The sequence below is a fragment of the Alligator sinensis genome, unplaced genomic scaffold, assembly GCF_000455745.1.
Source record: "Alligator sinensis unplaced genomic scaffold, ASM45574v1 scaffold2281_1, whole genome shotgun sequence".
Classification (NCBI taxonomy): Eukaryota; Metazoa; Chordata; order Crocodylia; family Alligatoridae; genus Alligator; species Alligator sinensis.
Genome location: NW_005843781.1, coordinates 5,103 through 26,922, shown reverse-complemented (window position 1 = coordinate 26,922; position 21,820 = coordinate 5,103). Strand labels below are relative to the sequence as shown.

The window sequence follows — 21,820 nt, the reverse complement described above, 5'->3', positions numbered from 1 at the left end:
CCCCGCCTCCACGTGGGAATAATTTAACATCGGCCAATCGTGTTATGCAAATCTGCATTTCCTCGGCGGGAACTCTATCCCCGCCGGAACTCTTCACCATGCCGAGAATTCCCCTGCCTTACCGTGCCTTGTGCTGGAAAGTTCCACTGTGTCGAGGCACTGATCCAAATCAGCTCTGACAAAAGCGTTTTATCATCTTTTATTCTACTCTTACACAACTAATATGGGTTGTAATGATTTGTACATTTGTATGTGTACAAATTGTACATTTATATGTGTAACATCCTCTGCCTTAGAATAGGTAGATTTTTTCTTGACCCAGAATGCTGTCCCCATACTGGATAGCTAAAGAGCTGACTGAAGGAAAGAACTAAAACAAGGAAAGGACTGAAAATATGGAACTGTTGCTTAGCAGAGCTGTCAGCTGAGCAGCCAAAATGGGATTTAAAAAAAAAAAAAATGTAGGTCTGTAAAGTCCCTACAAGATTTTTTTAGTGGCTGGAAAAATTTGGCTCTACTCGTTAAAACGCATGTACAGTGTTTTTCTTGAAATAAAATAACCGGCATTTTCTTAAAAATTAAAATCCCTTTCATAGATTCATAGATTGTAGAGTCGGAAGGGACCAAAATGGATCATCATGTCCGACCCCCTGCCAGGAAAGAGGACCGAGGTCGGCAGTGTAACGAGGCCATCAACAAGGCCAATCGCACCTTGTTGTGCGTTAGCAGGTGCATGACTAATAGATCAGAGGAAGTGATGCTCCCCCTCTATGCGGCACTGGTTAGGCTGCAGTTGGAGTACTGTGTCCAGTTTTGGGCACCACACTTCAAAAGGGAAGTGGAGAATCTGGAGAGGGTCCAGAGGAGGGCCACTCGCATGATTAGTGGCCTTCGTGATAGACCCTACAGGGGGAGGTTGAGAGAGCTGAATCTCTTCAGCCTTCACAAGAGATGGCTATGGGGAGATATTGTGGCCACCTATAAATTTATTAGGGGAGGTCAACGGGGAATAGGGGAAGCACTGTTTACTAAGGTGCCCCAGGGAGTAACTAGGAATAATGGGTGTAAACTAGTTGAGAGTGGATTTAGGTTAGATATTAGGAAGAAATTTTTCACAGTAAGGGTGGTGGGGATCTGGAGTGGGCTTCCAAGAGAGGTGGTGCTATATTGGAGTCAGTTATGACTCCAAGATCCCTCTCTGCCTCTGAGCTGCTGAGAAGGACACTCCCAAACCTATAGGTGTGCTGGGGATTCCTCCTTCCCAGGTGGAGTACCTTATATTTATCTTTATTAACTTGCATCCTATTTCTCTCTGCCCATTGATCCAACCTGTCCAGGTCGGCCTGAATCTGCTCCCTGCCCTCCATTGTACTAACTTTGCCCCATAACTTGGTATCATCAGCAAACTTGGAGAGGGTGCTCTCCACGCCCTCGTCCAAATCGCTGATGAAGATATTAAATAATATTGGTCCGAGGACCGAACCCTGCGGGACCCCACTGCCCACCTCCCTCCAGGCCGAGAAGGAACCATCTACCACCACTCTGTGGGTGCGGTCCCTAAGCCAGTTGGCCACCCACCTGACTGTGTAGGCGTCCACTCCACAGTCTGCTAGCTTCCCAATGAGGATAGGGTGCGAAACTGTGTCATTTCAATTTTGGATCATTCTTGCTATTTTCAGCACTTAGCATCTCTTTCTGACTGAAGGTAGTCTTCCTGACCAGCCAGGGGTATTCAAAAATAAATAAGTATGTCATGTCTTAGAATTGAAACACTTCAACATATAAAAGGAATTCGTCCTCCAAGCTTCAGTTGTTGCCAGTAGATTTTAGTTTAAGCAGGGGAGAAAAGGAAGGAATAGAATCACGGATAGGCCTTGGAAACTTGTGGACATTTGCTATCTTAGCCCAGGTTCTCCAATATTCTCCAGTCTGTCTGCCCAACCTCCTGTTTCATTCCCTTCATCCATACTCAAATATAGCTACTGGAACTGTGGTTCACTTGACTCCACAAGCTAACTCGTTTAAAGATGGGGAGTCCAGAACTGAGAGTTCTCTGCACTGTAGCCTGCAGGTCTAGCCCTTTTTCTTTAGGTTGGCCCGTTATCTTCATCTGGGTGCGTGTGTATAAATATAACCCATGCCTCTCACCCATGAACTTTGGAAACGTTTTGGAAAATTACATGGAGATAAATCATAGAACTTAAAAGTTATTCCAGAAAAGCCTAGATACTATTAATGTAGATCTCAATCACCCACAGGAGTCTCAGGGTGTAGACAGACAACAATTTTCTCTCTCAAACTAAGAACACAAATAGAAGTTTAGCAAAAGTGCTTCATCCAGGATCAAAGTTAGTGTGATTTAGTTCACTTCTATTGCTTCAGAATCATGTAGACATAATAATTACTTTTTAGCACACCCCACCTCCCCTTTTAAAGAAACAAAGCGTGTCCATTACCCTCAGGTTCTTCAGGCATCATCCTATTTTAGCAAGATTCTTAAATTATCTGATTTATGTCTATTTAGAAAACCTCTTTCCTTATGGCTCCTTAACCTTATCCTGTCAAGTTTCTTAGCCTAAGGTTCTTACTTTCACAAATCGTTAGTAGTCTAACATAATTCCTGAGTAGACAGTCCATTGCCAACCAGGAATGATATCTGAAGGCATCCAGCAAACTAATATTTCGCCATTGAGAAATCTCATTTTCAACATGTAACTATTATAAAATAAACCTTTTGTTCCTAGAGAGGCACCAGCCTGGGGAAAATTGCAAGATTCCTTTTCCATATGATAGAATCAAGTTCTCATATATATGCACTTGATGCAAGTTCTCATATATATGCACTTGTGATGGTCCCTTAATTCCAAAAGTAATATTCAGAATCAAAGCAAGATATAAATATTCTAATCCTTATAGCCCCATATTAGTTGAGCCAATTCTTTCCAACAAATCTTACTGGTTATTAAGGCTCCCATATGTTTCCCAGACAGTACCATATTTGATATTAGAACCAAGAGGTCAGATACTTCAGCCAAACTTCCTCCAGTCATAAAATGTGACAGTGTAAATGATGACTGGTGGAATGCTACCCTGAAAGACTCCTTCTTATAAGTACAAGGGATCCTAGTACAAAGTAAAAGGTTTTCCCTAAAGAAAATTTACTCCTCTAAATGAAAAAGACTTTTATTTGGGCCGCTTAAAATAGTTTGACCTACTGGAGGCCCCTTAAAAATCTTTAACTACAATCTGTTTCCATTCAATTGCATTAAAGTCCAATTTACATCATTCTTGGTATGTCATTTCAGTTGCATTCAGTTCATCACCCCATGATAATGAGGTTTTTAAGATTTGACTATACTAACACACTAGCAAAAATACCCACCCTGTAATGTAGCATCTCATATTGAACTTTCATACCTTATAGGGCCCTGCTTCCCTGAATGTTCTTTACCGTTTTGTTCTTGACAGCCTTGCATCACCATAACAACCACTACAAACTCACTCCTTGCACAACAGTTGACAAATGAGATGATGTTGAGACCTCATCCCAAGTTCATTCCCAAAGTTGTCAGAGTTGTTTGAAAGATCCAGATGTATGTTGTATTTAAAAACCTCATCCCTCCTAGGAAAAAAATTCCACACCGCTTCAGGGATTTCAAGAGTTCTGTTATGTTGCTAGACACATTCTTTCAGGTTATTACCCTTTTATTGCTGTCCCTGGAGCATCTTGGTTTCAAGGTTTTCCTCCCAGGGAATATCAAAATACATTTTCCAGCATATATCAATCTTCTTATAGCTCCAAATATTAAACCTGAGTCCACTACTAGAATATAGTCTGGACCTTCTGTAGGTTTCAAGAGCATTCTTATATTTGAACTTTGTTAGGTAGCTAAGTGGAGTTAACTCCCTTTTATTAAAGATAGTGTTCTTGCTCTGCTACCATATCAAATACCAAAAATGGTAAATAATTATTTCGGGGCAGCCAGGATTCTCTTTCAGACAAAGAGGCATTGTTTATCAGTCACATGAAGACCTACGTCAATATATGTTCAAGAAAAAAAGAGAGAAACGTATACTAACTTCAGTTCTTTTGAGTCTATGTGGCTTCCTCTTTTGGCATGTGCCATTTTGTCCTTGTGCCTCAGCCTTCACAGCAAAGGTTGTAAGGGCAGAGCAGTTTCAACTGTTCCTCAGATCTCGTAATAGTTTGGAATCCTAAATAGCAGAAAGCAGGGATAGAGGCTGGGATTGGAACACGTATTCGCAAAATCTCTAACTACATTTTTACCATAAACGTTGTGGTAGAAATGTTATCTGTGTGCATCTTACAACCAAAACTCTATACATACTTTTTCAGAATTCTGTATCATCATTTTCCTTTATTGATTCATTTTATTATGCTGTCTCTTCCTCAAACTAAACTTTTGGCTCTGTCTTCAAATTTTTGCCTTTGTCTCTACATTTCCTATTTCTTTAATTAGAAAAAAAGTCCTTGGGCTAAAAAAACTCTACTTGAAATGCGTTGTTTTATTTGCAAGATTTTTTTTCCAGTTATACCTCTTCATGATTGATTGCTTCCTTTGATTTAGCTTAAATCTGTTCCTGATCAAATTTAGGATAAACCAAAATAAGGTGGGACTAAGATCATGTGCAGATAAAGATCATCTATGCCCCAGATTTAATTAAATCCACTTAAACCTCTTTGCTTTAAAGTAAGTTCAATTTATCATCTTGTTCTTTCTTCCTTGAATTATTTTAAGTCTCTCGTTTGTTTGTTTTTTTGGGTTTCAGAAATTATTAGCTGTTCTGGAGTATGAAACAGGTCTCATTCTATTGTAAAGTGTGATTTAAAAGTATGGTGCCATATGAACTGATATTTAAATCTAACTTTTATGTAGGTAAATAAAATGGAATTGCAGCTGCAAAATGATTCAAAAAAAGCAGTGTGCTACCAGGAAGAGAAAGTAGAGCTTGAAGATGCTATAAGAAAATTGCGTCAAAGTGTTCAAGAAATGAGAAGCACTTTAGAAAAGTATACAGCCAGCATACAGGTAAGCAAATGTATTACTTTACTTTATTACTAAGCTGCATGGCCTCTCCATGGGAATGGTAGAAATTTGCTTCCCCAACATACTCTTAAGTGTAATAGCCCCTTACCCTTAATAATATGAAAATGTGAGTATCCTAACAGAACCTTCTATTCTGTAGAGTCTATCAGAACAAGAAGTTCTCTTAGAAGACCAACTTAAGGAACTTGAGGCTAATGTAATTGCTGCTGCTCCTGACAAAAGCAAACAGAAAGACCTGGAAAAAAATCTTAATGCCTTCAAGAAAGGTATGTGGTAGCGGTTTGGGGGGGGCGGTGTTTGCTTTTTCGGATTCAGGGTATTTGGCTAGAGATGTAACTTACGATGACATCCATTATCGATCAGGAATTGGGGTGAGTATTACAACTTGATTAGTTTGGGTATATATTTTTTTCTAATGAAGTGCCTTCTTGTATTCCAAGGGGGATATGTTTTTAGATAGTCTTTTCCTCATTATTTTCAGTAGTTCAGGTTCATGTTTCATTTAGGCTAAAACTTGCTTTCTGAATATTAATAAACCTGTATTGGATGAATCATCTTAATGACTTTACAGCAAAGGGGGTCTTAAGGAAATGTAATTTTGCTTAACCAACATTTCTTGTTTTCATTTATATTTATTAATAATTCTAGGGTTTATTAATGGGAAAGATACTCCAACAAAAGTGTATCTATTTTGATTTTGGTTTAGCACTACTTTAGTTTGCTTGTTGCATGACACTGCAGTTGACACTACACACTGCAGCAATTCAAACAAGAGCTTTCTGCAAAGTAAGCAATGTCAGGAGTCAGAATATCTATTTAAACCTAAATTGGGGGAAAAAAATTTATTATGTTCTTTACTGTTGGTACTGTATCAATCCCTTGTGTTCTAGTATAGCCCTGTTTACTCTAAGAACATAAAAATAATAAAATGGCAATGTTAAACAAAAATGTATAGGTTGAAACACAGTGCTACCTCATTATTATGAACCCCTGTGGGCAGGGGGAGAAAACTTCATTAAAAGAGTTCTAGTCAGTTTGCTGCTTCAAGAAATCTGTTCCTGCTTTAGGGATATCTAAAAGGGGATTTTTTTTAGAGAGTGACCATCTCTAAAGTCCCTGGCAGACAGTATACTGAAAATGTGATTAACTACTTAATCAAATCTTAAGTAGCAATCCGGCCACACATTCATGCAATTACTGGTGCGATAACAGGGAGTAAACTATAACATTATTGCACAAAATGTATGGTAACTTTATGGCTGGTTCCCATTGTGCCTTAAATTGAATATGGGAGCAGTTACCAGGGTTGGGAGTGCAAGTCAGCTAATCAGTCTTGAAGGGTTTCAGTGTACTCCCAGGGCTGGAAGTGTCCATCAGCTGACTGGCACCCTGGCTCCCTGCAATGGCAATAAGGCGTTTAGGATTTGAGCCCCAGTCCCAAAGTTGCGCTTCCTACTGTGTACATATGGCATGGCAGGAGGCACTGTTGTTGGGATCATGCAACTTACCTTATCAGGACTTTAACTGAACTTCTGTCAGCAGCCTAAGTTACTTTGTTTGAGATCTAATGTAGATGTAAAACTCATCTCTGGTCTCTTACAAAAATAACTATTTTTTTTTCCTTTAGAAAAAGAGAGTTCTAATTACCACTTTCAAAAGTTAACTACTAATTCTAAAAGTAATAGTTAAAAGTTTGTAGAAGTAAGTTAATTTTTTTACAAGTTTGTTGACCTAAAAATAGGGTTTGACACCTGGGCTTTTAATTAGGTACCTATTCCATGCTGTTTTAAGTTCCTGAAAAATCACTTAACCCAAAAGATCATCATCATGCCAGAGAGGAAATGAACGGGGGGATAAATCGTTCTAGATATACTCGGTTCAGTGTTCTTCCTTTAAATCATACATTCCTGTGTGGAGATGGGATACTGGGCTAGATGGAGTGTTGGTCGGACAGTATGGTACCTACTTATGTTCTTAGCATTCAGAAGTCCTATGATTTAACTTTGCTTGGAGGCTGTAATTAAGAACCAGCTATTTTGTCTGACCATCTCTTCAAAATTTTTTTTGACAGATTATGAATGTGTTGCTGGAAAGGCTGGTAAAGTAGAAAGTGAAGTTAAAAGATTACATAATCTCATAATTGAAATCAATAATCATAAACTTAAAGCTCAACAAGACAAACTTGATAAGATAAACAAGGAAATAGATAAGTATACTTCTGCTGTTACTAAAGCCCAGGTGGCAATCAAGACTGCAGACAGGTATAGTAAACATTTATGTGCTCCAATTTAAGAACCTAAGACTGTAATTACAGTGTTTTGATCATGATCGTTGTATTGACATATATCTTTACTAATAATTTATCAAACTACCATTTTTCATCACCTTTATTTATGACTAGATATGACCGGGGTGGGCTCATACAGCTTCTATTTTACAATATGAAATTGGTTATTGTAGATAAGATTAAAAATTATTACCTTAACTGATAAATAGGCTTATATGACACTTGAGAAAGTGTAGGCATTAAAGCAAGCTACCAGTGGCTACATATCGACCATTTTAGTATCATTTAGAATCAAATTTCTGGTTTTCAACTTAATCCTAGATTTATGCATCAGAATCTTAATATAAGTAGAATGCAAAAACATAATTGCATTGCAGATGGGTTTAATTTTTAAAATGTTGAAGTGTATACAGAGAACAAGTTTACCTTAAAGTAGGTATGGTTCTGGCAGCCTTAATTGCTTTCCTTCAATAATTTTCTTCATTAAAATCCGGTAGAACTCAAGATTTTTGTCTGCTATGTCCCACATAAACATTTGCCCGTAGCTAATAAACCTGCACAACTTCAACATAAGTTTAAAAAATGGCATAAACAATTGAGATGTTAAAAGAGTGACCTTTCAGTGATCTCTGCCAGGAAGGTAAAATTAAGAATATTTGTTCTTATGCCTGGCAAGTCGTAATGAATGCATATATGAAATGTTAAAACTCAATGAGAACACAAACTTAAGTCACTTGATTATAAACACTGATTAAAGAAAAAAGCTCCATAACTGTAGCATCTCCCATGGGAAAGAATTGGAGTGTGTAGGTCATAAAGTATTACTACTCAACTTCTGATATCATGACTTTTACAGAAACTGTGGAAAAAGTAAGTTTCCACAGTCACCATGAAAACTGGCATTCCTCACAATATTCTATGGCATTACCGGGGGGAAGGAACTTGCCATAACTAAAAAGCTGTCTTCTCAGTGGGAGCCAGTTGCTGCAGATGCCCAGCCTTCCAGGGAGGTAGCTGCTGGCACGAATGGAAGCAGCCAAGATGACGGCTGCCTCCTTCCACCGCTGATTGACAAAAAGTGGGGCTGCTTTAGCCAATCAGTGGAGAAGGGGTGGAGCCACATGAGGGGCAGCCCTCAGCCAATCAGCAACAAAGGGTGGGGCTGCCTGGGCTAATAGGGGGGCGAGGGGAGTGCTGCAAAAACAGTGTTGGGTGCTGCAAGCAGCCAGTGATTTTTACTTCGCCTCCATGCGCTTTAAGTAAATCCCTAAGTAAGGGATTGTATTACTTATTTGTTGATTATCAGATTACAGCTTATTTTCTTTGTAAAAAAAAAAAGACCAATTATGCTTTCTAGATCTTTAAATAACATTTACCCATGTTGTACTTACATGAATATACAAATATCTTGAATACCTACTTATTCAGAAATCTGAAAAAATCTGAGGAGTCTGTTCTTCGCACTGAGAAGGAAACTGGAGATAATGAAAAGGAAATAGATGACCTAACAAAAATGCTGACGACACTAGAAGAAAAAGCTACTGAAGTTATGAACGAGTGCAAACAAGCTGAAGTATGTGTAATACCTGTGTACCTCTTTGGAGAGAACATAGTTTGTAAGAGTTATTCATAAACTCTGCTTATAAAATTATAAGAAACTATACACTTAAAAGCATTTTGTGACAAGCAGCCTTTCCTAAGCCTTAATGGTATTTTGTTAACATTTGACATCCAGAGGGGTTTGCAAGGCTTGTAAGAAGTGTTCCATAAAAAGGATAATTTTGCTTATTTTTAAGCCTCGGATTTGGCCCTTTTAAAAAAAAGATTTGGGATTTGTTCTTTTTTTCCATACCCTGGAGTAGTGCTGTTTCTGTCTTGTCATCTTGACTCTTCCAGAAAGAAGAGCGAAGGCATGTAGTGTTAGACCTTAGTGAGTGTCCTACTGCAAACCTACCTTAGCTGGACAACAGCCAAGGATCATGGAAGAAGTACCAGGCAGCCTGATGTGTAAAGGTTCTTGGAAGCCTTCCTTGCACCTGCCTTTATTCCAAAGTATACCTGTGCAGCATGTATATAACTCAGCTCTGCTAATAGAAACAAAGATTTCTAACATAGTTGTAAATAGTATGGAGTACTAAAATTTAGATTCAGAAAGGTAAATGCAAACACTAAGCAAAAATGATTCTTCATTGTATATTCATCTTAACTGGCATTCATTTGTAACTCTAGAAACAACATATATTTTTAATTGCAGTACTATAAGTGCAAGCTTTTCCCAAACAAGTTTGAATTTCACCTTTTAAATATTTTGGTGTCTCTGCTTAGGAGTCATTACCAGAGGTTCAGGAGCAGCATCGTAATCTACTTCAAGCAATGAAGTCAATTCAAGAGGATGAACATGTTCTTCAGAAAGAGGCCCTTAGTATAAGGCTTAAAATTGAACAAATAGACAGTCATGTTGCTGAGCATCAATCAAAGATAAAATATTGGCAAAAGGAGGTAAGAAATGTTTGGTTTAAAATAATTTGTTAATGACTAAAAGATAGGTTAGGAACTCCAAACCATTACAGTTTGTGTGTGCTTGCAGATTGTTGTGTTATGAAGCTGTGGTTTGCATCACTTGCTCAACACCAGTCACAGGGCTATGGATGAGAGCGAATGGAAAGTCAGGCTACTCATGTTTACATGCTTTCCTGTCCTTCCAGTTCAGCAATTTCCAGGGTGTGTAAGCCTGCAATTAGCAGCAGGCAGGGGTTTATGCATCAGCATCCATGCAGTAACAGTTTCTGCCCCTACTCTTAGCCCATAATGAGAGTTTAGGCAGGGCAGCTTACCCCTCAATGAAATAAGTTCCCTAATATATCTTTCACTTTGTCCAGATAAGGGTGGACATTAGGGCTGTGTGAAGCTTCGGTCCCCGATTTGATTTGGTAGAGATTTAGCCAGATTTGGTGGCTGAATTTGGAGCCAGATTTGGTGGCTGAATCTCCAGATCAAATCAGGAGACCCTTTAATCTCTCTGAATTGAATCGGAACCCTCCGAATCGATTCAGAAAGATTCGACAATTCAGACAAACACAGCTTTAAATGTTTTTTCTACGTACCTGAAGGTGGCTTGAGAATGCTGAGATGCTGGGGCGGATGGAGTGTCCCACAGGAGTGCAGGGAGGGGCTCATACGAGCCATGCCTGGTACCTCGAGGTATGTAGAAAAAACATTTAAAGCTGTTTATGGCCGGATTGCTGGTTCTCCGAATCAGTATTATCAAATCTTCAGATTTGGATTCAGCCAGATCGAAATCAGAGACAGTGATCCAAATCAACGATTTGAATCACTGTCCCCAATTCAATTCCAAATCGAATAAAGCCCATTTTGCGCACCCCTAGTGGACACGCAAACACTCCTTATGAGCTGAGGCACAATAAGTTCTTATGCCCTGGGTAACTGAAAGCATGCAGCCTTAAAGATAGTTGCTCAAATGCTGAATGATCTGACCAACACCAAGGGAGTGCACATTTACTCGTTATTGCTACCTATGAGGCCCAAAGACACTGTCTCTGAGAATTCTGTATGAATGTTTTGAGAAGTATTTAAGAGCAAGATATGCAGTCTTTTAGCTTTCATCACATGTTGGAGGGGTTGGGGGTGGTGGACAAAGCACAAGCCTGCCTGCTTTTTCAGATATTTTCCATAAGAAGGTAAACTGAACTGGGACCAGGCCTTAAGATTGAGATGGGGCAGATTTTTATTTAAAATTGGGGGGCATACTGAGTGAAGGAATTGATTATATTTTTTAATTAAAGTAAAATTTGGTAGTAAAAGCTACTTTTCAGGGTTCGTTTGAAAACTAGTGGTGGCAAGTATAAGCATGTTAGGTAACTGTACAAATTGATTTTTAGATATCAAAAATATCACTGCACCATGTAGAAGCAGAACCAGTTGAAGAACTTCCAATTCTAAATCAAGAGGAACTTGAAGCAATTAAAGATCCAGATATTATAATTAATCAAATAGCCCTTTTAGAGGCCCAGTGTCATGAAATGAAACCAAATCTTGGTGCCATTGCAGAATATAATGAGAAGGTAGGCTTTTTACTTTGTTTTCATTCACCCTGTAGCAGCTGGGTAAACTACTAGTACAGCTTGATTTCATTTTCTGTTCCTTAATCTGTCAAAGGGCACATCTATATAAAACATTTACTACAAAGCTGCCTAATTAGCTCCGCAGTAAACATCTCAGTGTGTACATGTGCACTCCTACTAAGGGACAGTAAACCAATAAACTCTGCCTCAGGTTAGTACTTGTCAATACAAGTATTATCCCTGCAGCAGAATTTTTTAGTGCGCAGCAACGCACATGTAGACACTGATGGGGCTGGCTAGGGCACGAGGGTGCTCTGCCTGCCAGCTTACCCTGCACTGAAGCACCCTTGTGCCCAGCCAGCCCCTCCGCAGCACGTTGAGCTGGGTCAGAGCAGTCCTGGGCTGACAGGCTGACCCACTGCTCTGACTCAGCTCAACATGCTGTGGTCCCAGGTGCACATGCCCAGGAGTATATCATGCCGGAGTATATTTCTTCAAATTGATTGCATGTCTAGATGTGTAGTACTATGACCTTTTACTTGTTTTTTTTTTTTTTTTTTTCTTCAATTTAACTGTCCCCATGAATTTCATGCTTAAGAGTACTCAGCGTAGACAAGATCATTTTTGGTCAACAGCATCTATTGGGGTTGTAACTCACATTCTGCTACTTGAAAGCAAAAAGGGCATGTATAGAAGCACTGCTGATTTGGACAAACCAAAGAGTGATCTGACACTTGCATCTATCCTGGTATTTCCTCATTACATGTCTCCTGCCATATTACTCTCTTCCTTATGTTTCTGCCTGACATGCTGGGATGTACTGCTATATTTACACAAGCCTGCATCATTTACCACTTCCAGGATTTGATCCTCCTGTCAAAGAGCCAAGATAGGCATACAGGGAAGTTCTACTGCAACTACCTGGGGGAGTGAAACTGCCCTGTGAACCTCTGTTTTCAGGAGGTACATCAGAGCTGAAATGAAAAGTGCAGTACTGGTAGCAGTGGGGTGAATGAATATAATCATCTAATCAATTAACATTAATTGTGTACGTGTCTATAAAATATTTATGTATATTAGCTTTTTTACTGAGATGCTGTTACATTTTGAAAAGTTTTGGAAGGGGGCCTCAAGTCTAAAAAGGTTGAGAAATACTGAATTTTATAGACCACTTTATTTGTGTTGTGGGTTTTCTTTTCTCTCCTCTAGGAAGAACTGTACTTGAAACGCGTGGCAGAGCTGGATGAAATTACCAATGAGAGAGACAACTTTAGACAAGCTTATGAAGAGCTTAGAAAACAAAGACTTAATGAGTTTATGGCTGGATTTAATATAATAACAAATAAACTAAAGGAGAATTACCAAATGCTTACTTTAGGAGGAGATGCTGAACTAGAGCTTGTAGACAGTTTGGATCCTTTCTCAGAAGGAATTGTTTTTAGGTTGGTCAAACATTTGGTCATGCAAAAGTCATTTATAATCATGGTATTCTTTCTTAATAATAATTTATGTGTTTAAAAATTAATGAAAATCTCTTTTGAACCAGGTGATCTCTTCTTTCTAGCAATGGGATAAATAGCAAGAGAGGTATTTTACTGCACTGTTTCAAAATTAGAGTTGAACTAATGTTGAATTTTACTGTAACTAAATGAATAGGCTTACACTTGCTTGGAGAGAGATGTTTGGTCAAGAAAAAAATTGTAAAAATACATTGGGTCAGCATCACAAAAGATGAAAATTCAGACCATAAACAACCTGTCCGGTTTCCATCATTTGCAGGATAAAGGGAACAAAGTGACTAACTTTAGCATATCTTTCCCTTCCGTAAGTCAGTCCACCACATTGTGTGAGACTGGGGACTGCTGGACACACAATACATTTACACCAGGGTAATTTACATTACTTTTATACAAAGCAGATGGACAACCAATTATTCCAAGGTAGCTGTTTGCCATCCCCTTCCTGGTGTGGGGAGCAGGCAACAGCCTATATGCCTGTAACAAATGATGACCTTGGAACAGGGTTGGCCAAGCACACAGCCTTTACCACATGGGTTTTACTCCCAATTTCTCCCAGTATAATTCTACACCACATTCAAGTAAGTTGCATCGGTGTACAGCTGCACATCTTTTGTCCACTCCTTGGCTATGCTGATGTAAAAAGGCTGATTGCACTAGCATAAATGTGTTGTGGGCCCAAACCCTGGTGTTGAACATAATGCTATGGATTCTGTACCATATGGCACAAATGACTAGCTGTATAACCATCTTATATTATTATTACAGTGCATTCCTGTAAAAATTGTAAATATTGAGATTCCTATCAGGGGGATCCATCTTACGATAATTTGAATATTGTCTCTTGAGACATGGAGATTTTACACATTAGCTAATAAAATATTTTCATTTTAATAACTGTTGATTGGAGTAAATTCAGAAATTACAAATTCTCCATTTTTTCAGTGTTCGACCACCAAAGAAAAGTTGGAAGAAGATATTTAACTTATCAGGAGGAGAGAAAACCCTTAGTTCCCTGGCTTTGGTTTTTGCTCTCCATCACTACAAGCCAACTCCACTTTATTTCATGGATGAGATAGATGCAGCCCTTGACTTCAAAAATGTGTCCATTGTAGCATTTTACATATATGTAAGTACTTCTCTAGTAGAACTAGATAATAGTAGTTACCAAAATAACTTCTCTCCCAGAATTGATTTCTTACAGTTATGGTTACGGTACCAAATTCAACAGATTTTCAGTGTAGGCTCAAGTATTTATGAAAAATTTCAGAATTTGCATACTCTGAGGCTTCTATTTATCACTAATTAAATAAGACAGATGTTCAAAAAGGGGGTTCTCTTTTTAGTGTCCCCTGTTCTTGTTGAGCTGTTGAAAGCTGAGCCCTTTGGATAAATATGACTTCTAACTTAAAGGGTTTGGGTTTGCTAGATTCTTAAGAAAGATCTTCTTAAGTTTCCTGTGCAGTTTTTTAGACGTTCACTTACCAAAGATTCCAGACTTGCTGTTAGTCTTCCACCAATCCTGGCCCCTTAGACTAACAGGATGCTGTCATGGAGTCTGGCGTTTCATAGTTGATAGAGTCAGAAGGGACCTGAGCAAATCATCAAGTCCAATCCCCTGCCATGGCAGGAAAGAGAAAAGAGTTCCACTGTGTCATTCCACTATTTTAAGGACAAAAAGGAAATATTCATGTTTCCATTTTATTACATTAATCTGAGCTTCCCTTTTAAACTACAAGGGATGACCTAAATTCAGCCTCTGATTTTTTTTTTTTTTTTAATCTGATTTCTCGCAACTACCTTTTCCGAGGCTTTATCTTGAATTCTTATTAATCAAGATAATCAATCGCACTTAAAGATTTATAACAAAAAACCACAAATGTAATTATTCTAGTTATAATTCAGAAGCAGAAAATGTGGTTCTCTGAAATTTAACAAACATACTAGAAGATCTTTAAAACCAAGATAGTGAACACATGGATAGAAAATGAATAATTCCACTATAATTATATTTTTGAAGTTAATTAAAAGATCACACACAGCTTGATTAAAAACAAAGGGATCCCACCATGGAATTTTGATTGCATCCAACATGCATGTCAGCATGCAGTTTTGTTTTGTGTAACAAAATTAATTTCCACTGAAGTTGAAAAGTTAGTCCTAATCTGTGTAGAAAATTGGATGGCACAGGGAAACATTTTCATTTATTATTACAGCAAAAGCTGTGTTATCTGCACTTTGTCAACTGAAAAGCTCCACTAACCAGCATCTGAGGGATGCAGCAAAAGTGAAAGCAGAAGTCCCATTTCCAGTTTGGCCACCGCAAGCCAAGTTCTTGTACGGTTCTTCGGCCCACAGCCTGGGGCAAAGAAGCCTGCGTGGGGGCCCCCCTCCCTGTCCCCCGGCACACTGATGCCAGGGAGTGCACCGGATGGTGCACATTTGATTAACCTGCATCCCCCATTCCCGGGGGATGCCGGATAACAGAGCTTTTGCTGAATTAGTTTTATTATTAAAATTTAGCACCTTCACTAATACTTCATAACAAATCAAACTCCATATCCTCTGTGATTTAACTTAATTAATTTCTCCATTTTTGTGCAACCAGCATGCATCACTCACTGCATTTTAATGGACTGTCAGCTGTCACTCGTAGTGGTTCTTCCAGTGCAGCGCGACTCAAACACATCTGGCCTATAGCACCCTGTAATCTGGTCTGTGGGTCTTCCTGCAGGTCTGCAAACTTGGCAGTAGGGGAGTGATGGCTATTAACACTGTCACTGCTCCCCTGCCACCAAATTTCAAAGCCCCACGCAGCTGCACCAGGCCCCAGCTGGGCCAACCCTGCATAGATAGCTACATCAGGTCCATGGCCCGTGTCTCCTGGACTCCTATTCTACCACTAACTAACTATATTTTTACTCTTCAGATGTAGAAAAATATATCTAATCTTAAATTCTATTCATTGTCATTCACCTTGCACTGCATATTTATTCTGTAATAGCAGAAGACCCCTTGTTCCACCCCACTTCCCTCCTATCTAGAAAAATATGATTCTCCGATTCACAAGCAGGGTACCTTGAGACCCTTGCAAGGGTGCCATGCAGTGTTAGCACTGTTAGGTGTACCAACATGATTCACAAAATAAACCCAGATGGCACATCCAGATGAGCGCACATGTACCATTTGCGGTACCACAGACCTGTCTGTGGTGCTGCAAATTGCATGTGCTTCACATGCAGGCATTTGCCACGCTGCTAATTTGCAGCATGTTGGGTTTTTTTTGACACAGGGAGATTCTAGTGTCAAAAAACCTGCACCAGAAAAAAGTGGGGCAGCACACATGGCAGCAGCATGTGCAGCCCAAAACCAGAGCCTGGCTGGCCAGAGCCGTGCTCCAGCTGCCAGCCAGTTTCTGCATGCTCAGATCACTGCTGCTGGAGCCCCAAGACCCCAGGTAAGGCTGCTAGGGCCAGCCCAGGTGCTAGCATCAGCCTCCCCTACCAGACCCAGAGCATTTTTCCCCACGCTAACCCCACGTGCAGGGGTATGTACTGGGGCAAAAAGGTGGGACATATTTGTGCCACTGTTGTTTTTTTCCCCGTGGCAACTGCATGCCCCTACTCCATGTGGACGTGGCCAGAGATTTCAAATAGGAATCCACGAGTCAAAAAACATTTTGAACTCTTGTGTTGAGTTCTGTGCAATGACAGAATTGCTTTATCATTTTTTGTAGTAAAAAAATGCATGAAAACTAAGAGCTGACATTTTTCTGAGAGGTGCCACAAGTCTAAGAAGGTTGAGAACCACCGTTTGATCTGCTCTAACTGATATAGTTTGGCAGCTTGCCTTGTTGCTAGCCAATACAGCTATCCTCAATGATAAATAAGCCTTATGGAATCAGAAGAAAGAGGAAATGAGAGTAACTTCAATGGAATTATTGACATGGGCAAAAGAAGACCAGTGTATTTAAGTACATACAGAATTGGGATTACTTTCCTGCAAGGTCCAAATTTTGTCAAGTTCCATAGAAATTTTGGCCAGTCAGCACCTGAAAAATTGCTAAATAGTTGTAATTATTAAAAGGAAGTCCTTTTCTAAAGTACAGTTATAAGACTCATTTCCTATAATATCACTACAAAAGAGTATGTACCTTAAAATAATGTAAAATAACGCAAATGTTTTCCATTTCAGGAGCAAACAAAAAATGCACAATTTATCATCATCTCTCTGCGAAATAATATGTTCGAGATTGCAGATAGATTAATTGGAATTTATAAAACATACAACACAACAAAAAGTGTTGCAACAAACCCAAAAGTGATTGCATCTAAAGGACTTGCTGAACTTGGTGCTGTTGGATGCTGCTGAATGCAACATTTCCTGTCCAGAAGAAACTGAAATCTAATGAATATTTTCATTGTATAATTGTTGTTTTGCCTGTTTTGTACAGAAAAAAACTGTATGTTTTGTAATTGTTTGTAGATATCTATACCTGTCTAAAGCTTTGTAGATATCTATTTCAGTATTTGAATGTAAGCCAAAATTTGCATAAACTCTTTTTTTTCGTCAATAATCTACTACACTTAATTTTTTAACAGATATTCAAATCTGTATAAATTTAAGCACAACAGAACTGGTCCCCAACCTATATTTAGTTCCACTTCAAAATTCCATTCAGTGGGCTTCATATCAGTGTTTTAGGTTCTGTTTATAGTTTTTGAATCAGCTTTTTATGATGTCTTTTACTAAAAATAAAAATTAATCTAAAGTTTTTCCTTGTTTAAATATTATCATGCAGAGATGATTGTAAGCCTTACTTGATGGAAGTACGATGTATACAGTTGCCATTACTAAGTGGGAAAGAAAAGAATGTGCATATTTAAATATATGCTTGTATTAAAGCAAAGTTTGGGTGCCCTGAACAAATGAAGTCAATGAAGTTGCTGCACTACGGCTCATGCACTCAGAGATACTTTAAAAGTGAAGCTGTAAAAGGAATATCTACCAGTTTCAGCCATTGTTTTATACCACAGCTGCATTAAAAATTAGTTTCATAGATTTCATAGACGTTAGGGCTGGAACGGACCTCGGAAGATCATCGAGTCCAGCCCCCTGCCCAAAGGGCAGGAAGTCAGCTGGGGTCATAGGATCCCAGCAAGATAAGCATCCAGTTTGCTCTTGAAGGTATTCCATGTAGGCGCTTGAACTACCTCCGGTGGCAGGCTGTTCCAGACCTTGGGGGCTCGGACAGTAAAGAAATTATTCCTTATGTCCAGCCTGAAACGGACTAGTAGTTCAACTATATAGTAGTTGAATATAGTTCAACTATATTTTTTGCTCAGACATTTTTATGAGACTTTAAGTAGTTCAGAAGTCTACCCAAAAGCTATGGACAGGGAAGATGAGGAGTCCTTAAGAAGGAAGTATGCACGTTCAGACATGTTCCATTCATCATCTTCAAAGCAGCTTCCTCCTGAAACAAAGCACTTAGAATCATAGAAAGTTAAGGTTGAAAGGGATCTCAAGAGGTAATCTAGTTCATCCCCCTGCTCAAAGCAGGGCCATTCCCAACTACATTATCCCAGCCAAAGCCTTGTCTAGCTGGATTTTAAAAACCTACGATGGAGTGTGGTGCCATTGCTCAGCAACTCAGGAGAGCTGATTACCGGCACCTAGGAGAAAGCTGAACTCCTGAATGACTACTTTGCCTCAGTCTGTCACCGGACCAAGGGGAAAACCACACCAGATAGAGTAGAGAATGAACACAGTAGGAATAATCACCTTCCTACTATTGCCGTAGAATTGGTGTATGACCAATTAATAAAATTAGATGTGTACAAGGCAGCAGGACCAGATGATCTTCATCCAAGTGCTGAAGGAGCTGGCCGAAGTCATTGCAGGACCCCTGGCAAAACTCTTCCACAACTCGTGGCACTCTGGAGAAGTCCCTGACAACTGGAAGGCCAATGTTGTGCCCATCCACAAGAAGGGCAGGAGGGAGGACCTGGGTAACTATAGGCCAAACTTCCATCCTTGGGAACATCCTAGAAAAGTTAATCAAGGAGTCTATTTGCAATAAGCTTGCAGAAGGTAAGATTCTGAAGGACAGCCAGCATAGCTTCGTCACAGGCAGGTCTTGCCTTACCAACCTCATCTCTTTCTATGACCAGGTGACTTGCCACCTGGGCATGAGAGAGCAGGTTGACATTGTATACCTAGACTTCCAAAAGGCCTTTGATCTAGTATCCTACAATGTCCTCGAGAGAAAATTGGAAGATTGTGGGCTTAACTCCAAGACAGTCAGGTGGGTAAGAAACTGGCTGCAGGATAGGACCCAGACGGTCATAGTGAATGGCTCTGTGCCGTCCTGGTGAGAAGTGGACAGAGGTGTCCCTCAGGGGTTGGTGCTTGGTCCAGTACTTGATTTGGATGTGGGGGTGAAGGAGCTCACTGGCCAAGTTCGCAGACAACACCAAAGATGGGGGAGCGTGGTCACACTTGAAGATTGGCTACAGATACAGGTGGACTTAGGCTAGCAAGGTCCACCAGGTTGGGACAAGCAACCCCCCCACACACCTACAGGCTTTTTGGAGCTGACTAGCACCACGAATGAAAGGGACCTTGGGGTAATAACAGACCACAGTATAAATATGAGCCAGCAGTGTGATGCTGTAGCCAGGAGGGCAAATAATATTCTGGCATGCATCAATCAATGCATCTCCAGCAAAGCCAAGATGATTCTTCTGCTCTACTCAGCACTGGTGAGCCCACAGCTGGAGTGCTGCATCCAGTTCTGGGCACTACACTTCAACAAGGTTGTAGACAAGCTTGAGAGAGTCCAAAGAAGAACCACCCATATGATCAGAGTCTTACACAGTAAGCCATATGAGGATAGACTGAGGGATCTGGGACTCTTCAGCGCGAGGAAAAGAAGGCTGACGGGGGGGACCTGGTAGCAGCTGACCACTATACTAGGGGTGTACATCAAGGGCTCAGTGAGCAGTGTTCACCAGGGCACCTGAGGGGAAAACTAGGAGTAATGGCCACAAACTCCTGAAAGATCAATTCAGGCTCAACATTAGGAAAAACTTTTTCACAGTCAGGGTGTCTAGACTGTGGAATAAGTTCCCTCCAAAGGTGGTGCAATCATCTACCCTGGAAATATTCAAGAGAAGACTAGACAGTCACCTTGCTGGGGTCACCTGACCCCCCAGTTATCTTTTCTGCTTGGTGCAGGGGACTGGACCCAATGATCTGAGGTCCTTTCTGGCCTTACAGTCTGTCTATCTAGGAGCGCCAGTTCCTCCTGTTTATTCCTCAGACTCCTGCCATTTGTGTACAGGCAACCAAGCCTGCCACTGGAGGTCCTAGGCTTCCCAGCACTCTTGGAAGAGCCCCACCCCTGGGCTGGGGTAGGAGTGAGTTCTGTTGGGGGTTCGCTTGTGCCCCTGTGCTGGATGATTTAGTAGTTCTGCAGTTGTTGCTTGGTGGGTTTGCATTGGTGGTTGTCCACCCATCCCCGATTGATCTTAGTTTAAAACCCGGTTGAGTAGGTCAACCATTCTGGCCAAGAGGAGCTCCTTCCCCATTGGAGTGAGGTGGAGGCCATCCCTTCCCAGTAGGTCAGTGCCTCCACCTCTGAAGTGCAGGCTATGGTCAAAAAAGCCAAAGCCTTCACGCTGGCACCAGGGCCACAGTCTTCTATTGACTTAGTCAATTTGTCTCTCCCTCCTGTGCCCGTGACCTATAACCAGGAGGACTGAGGAAAAAACTACCTGCGTTCCTAATCTCTTGAGCCCCATCGTCAGACCCCTGTAGTCACTCATGACCTGGCTTGTATTGCTCCAAACCATGTCATTTGTGCCCACATGGATGAGCATGGGGTAGTGACTGGAAGACTGGACAAGTTTTGGGATTGTCTCAGTTACATCTTGGATACATGCCCCTGGGAGGCAGCAGACCTCACAGGCCAGGGGGTTGGGGCAGCAGATTGCTCCCTCCGTCCCCCTCAAAAGGGAGTCACCCACGCCGATCACTGTTTCTTCCTTGGGGTGGTTGAAAGTTGAAGGCTACCATAGAAGGCAGTCAGTTTGGTTAGGCATGACTTGCCCCGGTGAATCCATGCTGACTGTTCCTAATCACCGTTTTTTCCTCCAAGTGCTTAAAAATGGTTTCCTTGAGGATCTACTCCATGATCTACTACATGTCCAGCTTTTCTAGGTAGTCCCTAAGCTGTTCTTTCACCGCTGTTGGCTGCTCATCTCCCCAAACTGTTCTGCCCGGTGCAGTATGGGAGCTGACCTTGCCTGTGAAGACAAAAGCAAAAAAGTAAGCATTGAGCAGTTCAGCCCTTTCTGCAGCCTGTCACAAGGTTGCCTCCCCCATTCAGTAAGGGCCCCCACTTTCCCTGATCCTCCTCTTGCTACTGACATGTAGAAACTCTTCTTGTTCCCCTTCATATCACTTGCCAGCTGCAACTCCAATTCTGTTTTGATCTTCCTGACTTCATCCCTGCATGCCTGAGCAATGCTCTTATATTCTTCCCTAGTTATTTGTCCAAGTTTCCACCTTTATAAGCTTCCTTTTTGTGATTTAGTTTACTAAAGAGTTCCCTGCTAAGCCAAGCCATTTTTCTGTCATACTTGCTAGTCTTCTTGCACTTGGGGATGGTCCATTCTTGCATTCTCAGTACACCTTCTTTAAAGAAATCCATACTCTCATGGACTCCTCTCCCCCTCCCTTCCCTAGTTATTTGTCCAAGTTTCCACCTTTATAAGCTTCCTTTTTGTGATTTAGTTTACTAAAGAGTTCCCTGCTAAGCCAAGCCATTTTTCTGTCATACTTGCTAGTCTTCTTGCACTT

The 21,820-nt window shown here is 40.5% G+C and overlaps 1 protein-coding gene across 1 annotated transcript in view; it reads left to right on the top strand.

Moving 5' to 3' along the window:
- Positions 1–17,726, top strand: part of LOC102376770 (structural maintenance of chromosomes protein 4-like) — a 37,801-nt gene extending 20,075 nt beyond the window's left edge. The window contains exons 9-17 of the mRNA XM_006039145.3: positions 4,899–5,051; positions 5,209–5,335; positions 7,141–7,330; positions 8,785–8,929; positions 9,682–9,855; positions 11,256–11,438; positions 12,648–12,880; positions 13,901–14,084; positions 17,150–17,726. Coding sequence (XP_006039207.2) covers positions 4,899–5,051; positions 5,209–5,335; positions 7,141–7,330; positions 8,785–8,929; positions 9,682–9,855; positions 11,256–11,438; positions 12,648–12,880; positions 13,901–14,084; positions 17,150–17,326 — 1,566 coding nt within the window. The 3' untranslated portion in view covers positions 17,327–17,726. The remainder of the gene's footprint in view (positions 1–4,898; positions 5,052–5,208; positions 5,336–7,140; positions 7,331–8,784; positions 8,930–9,681; positions 9,856–11,255; positions 11,439–12,647; positions 12,881–13,900; positions 14,085–17,149) is intronic.
- The last annotated feature ends 4,094 nt before the right edge of the window (positions 17,727–21,820 follow it).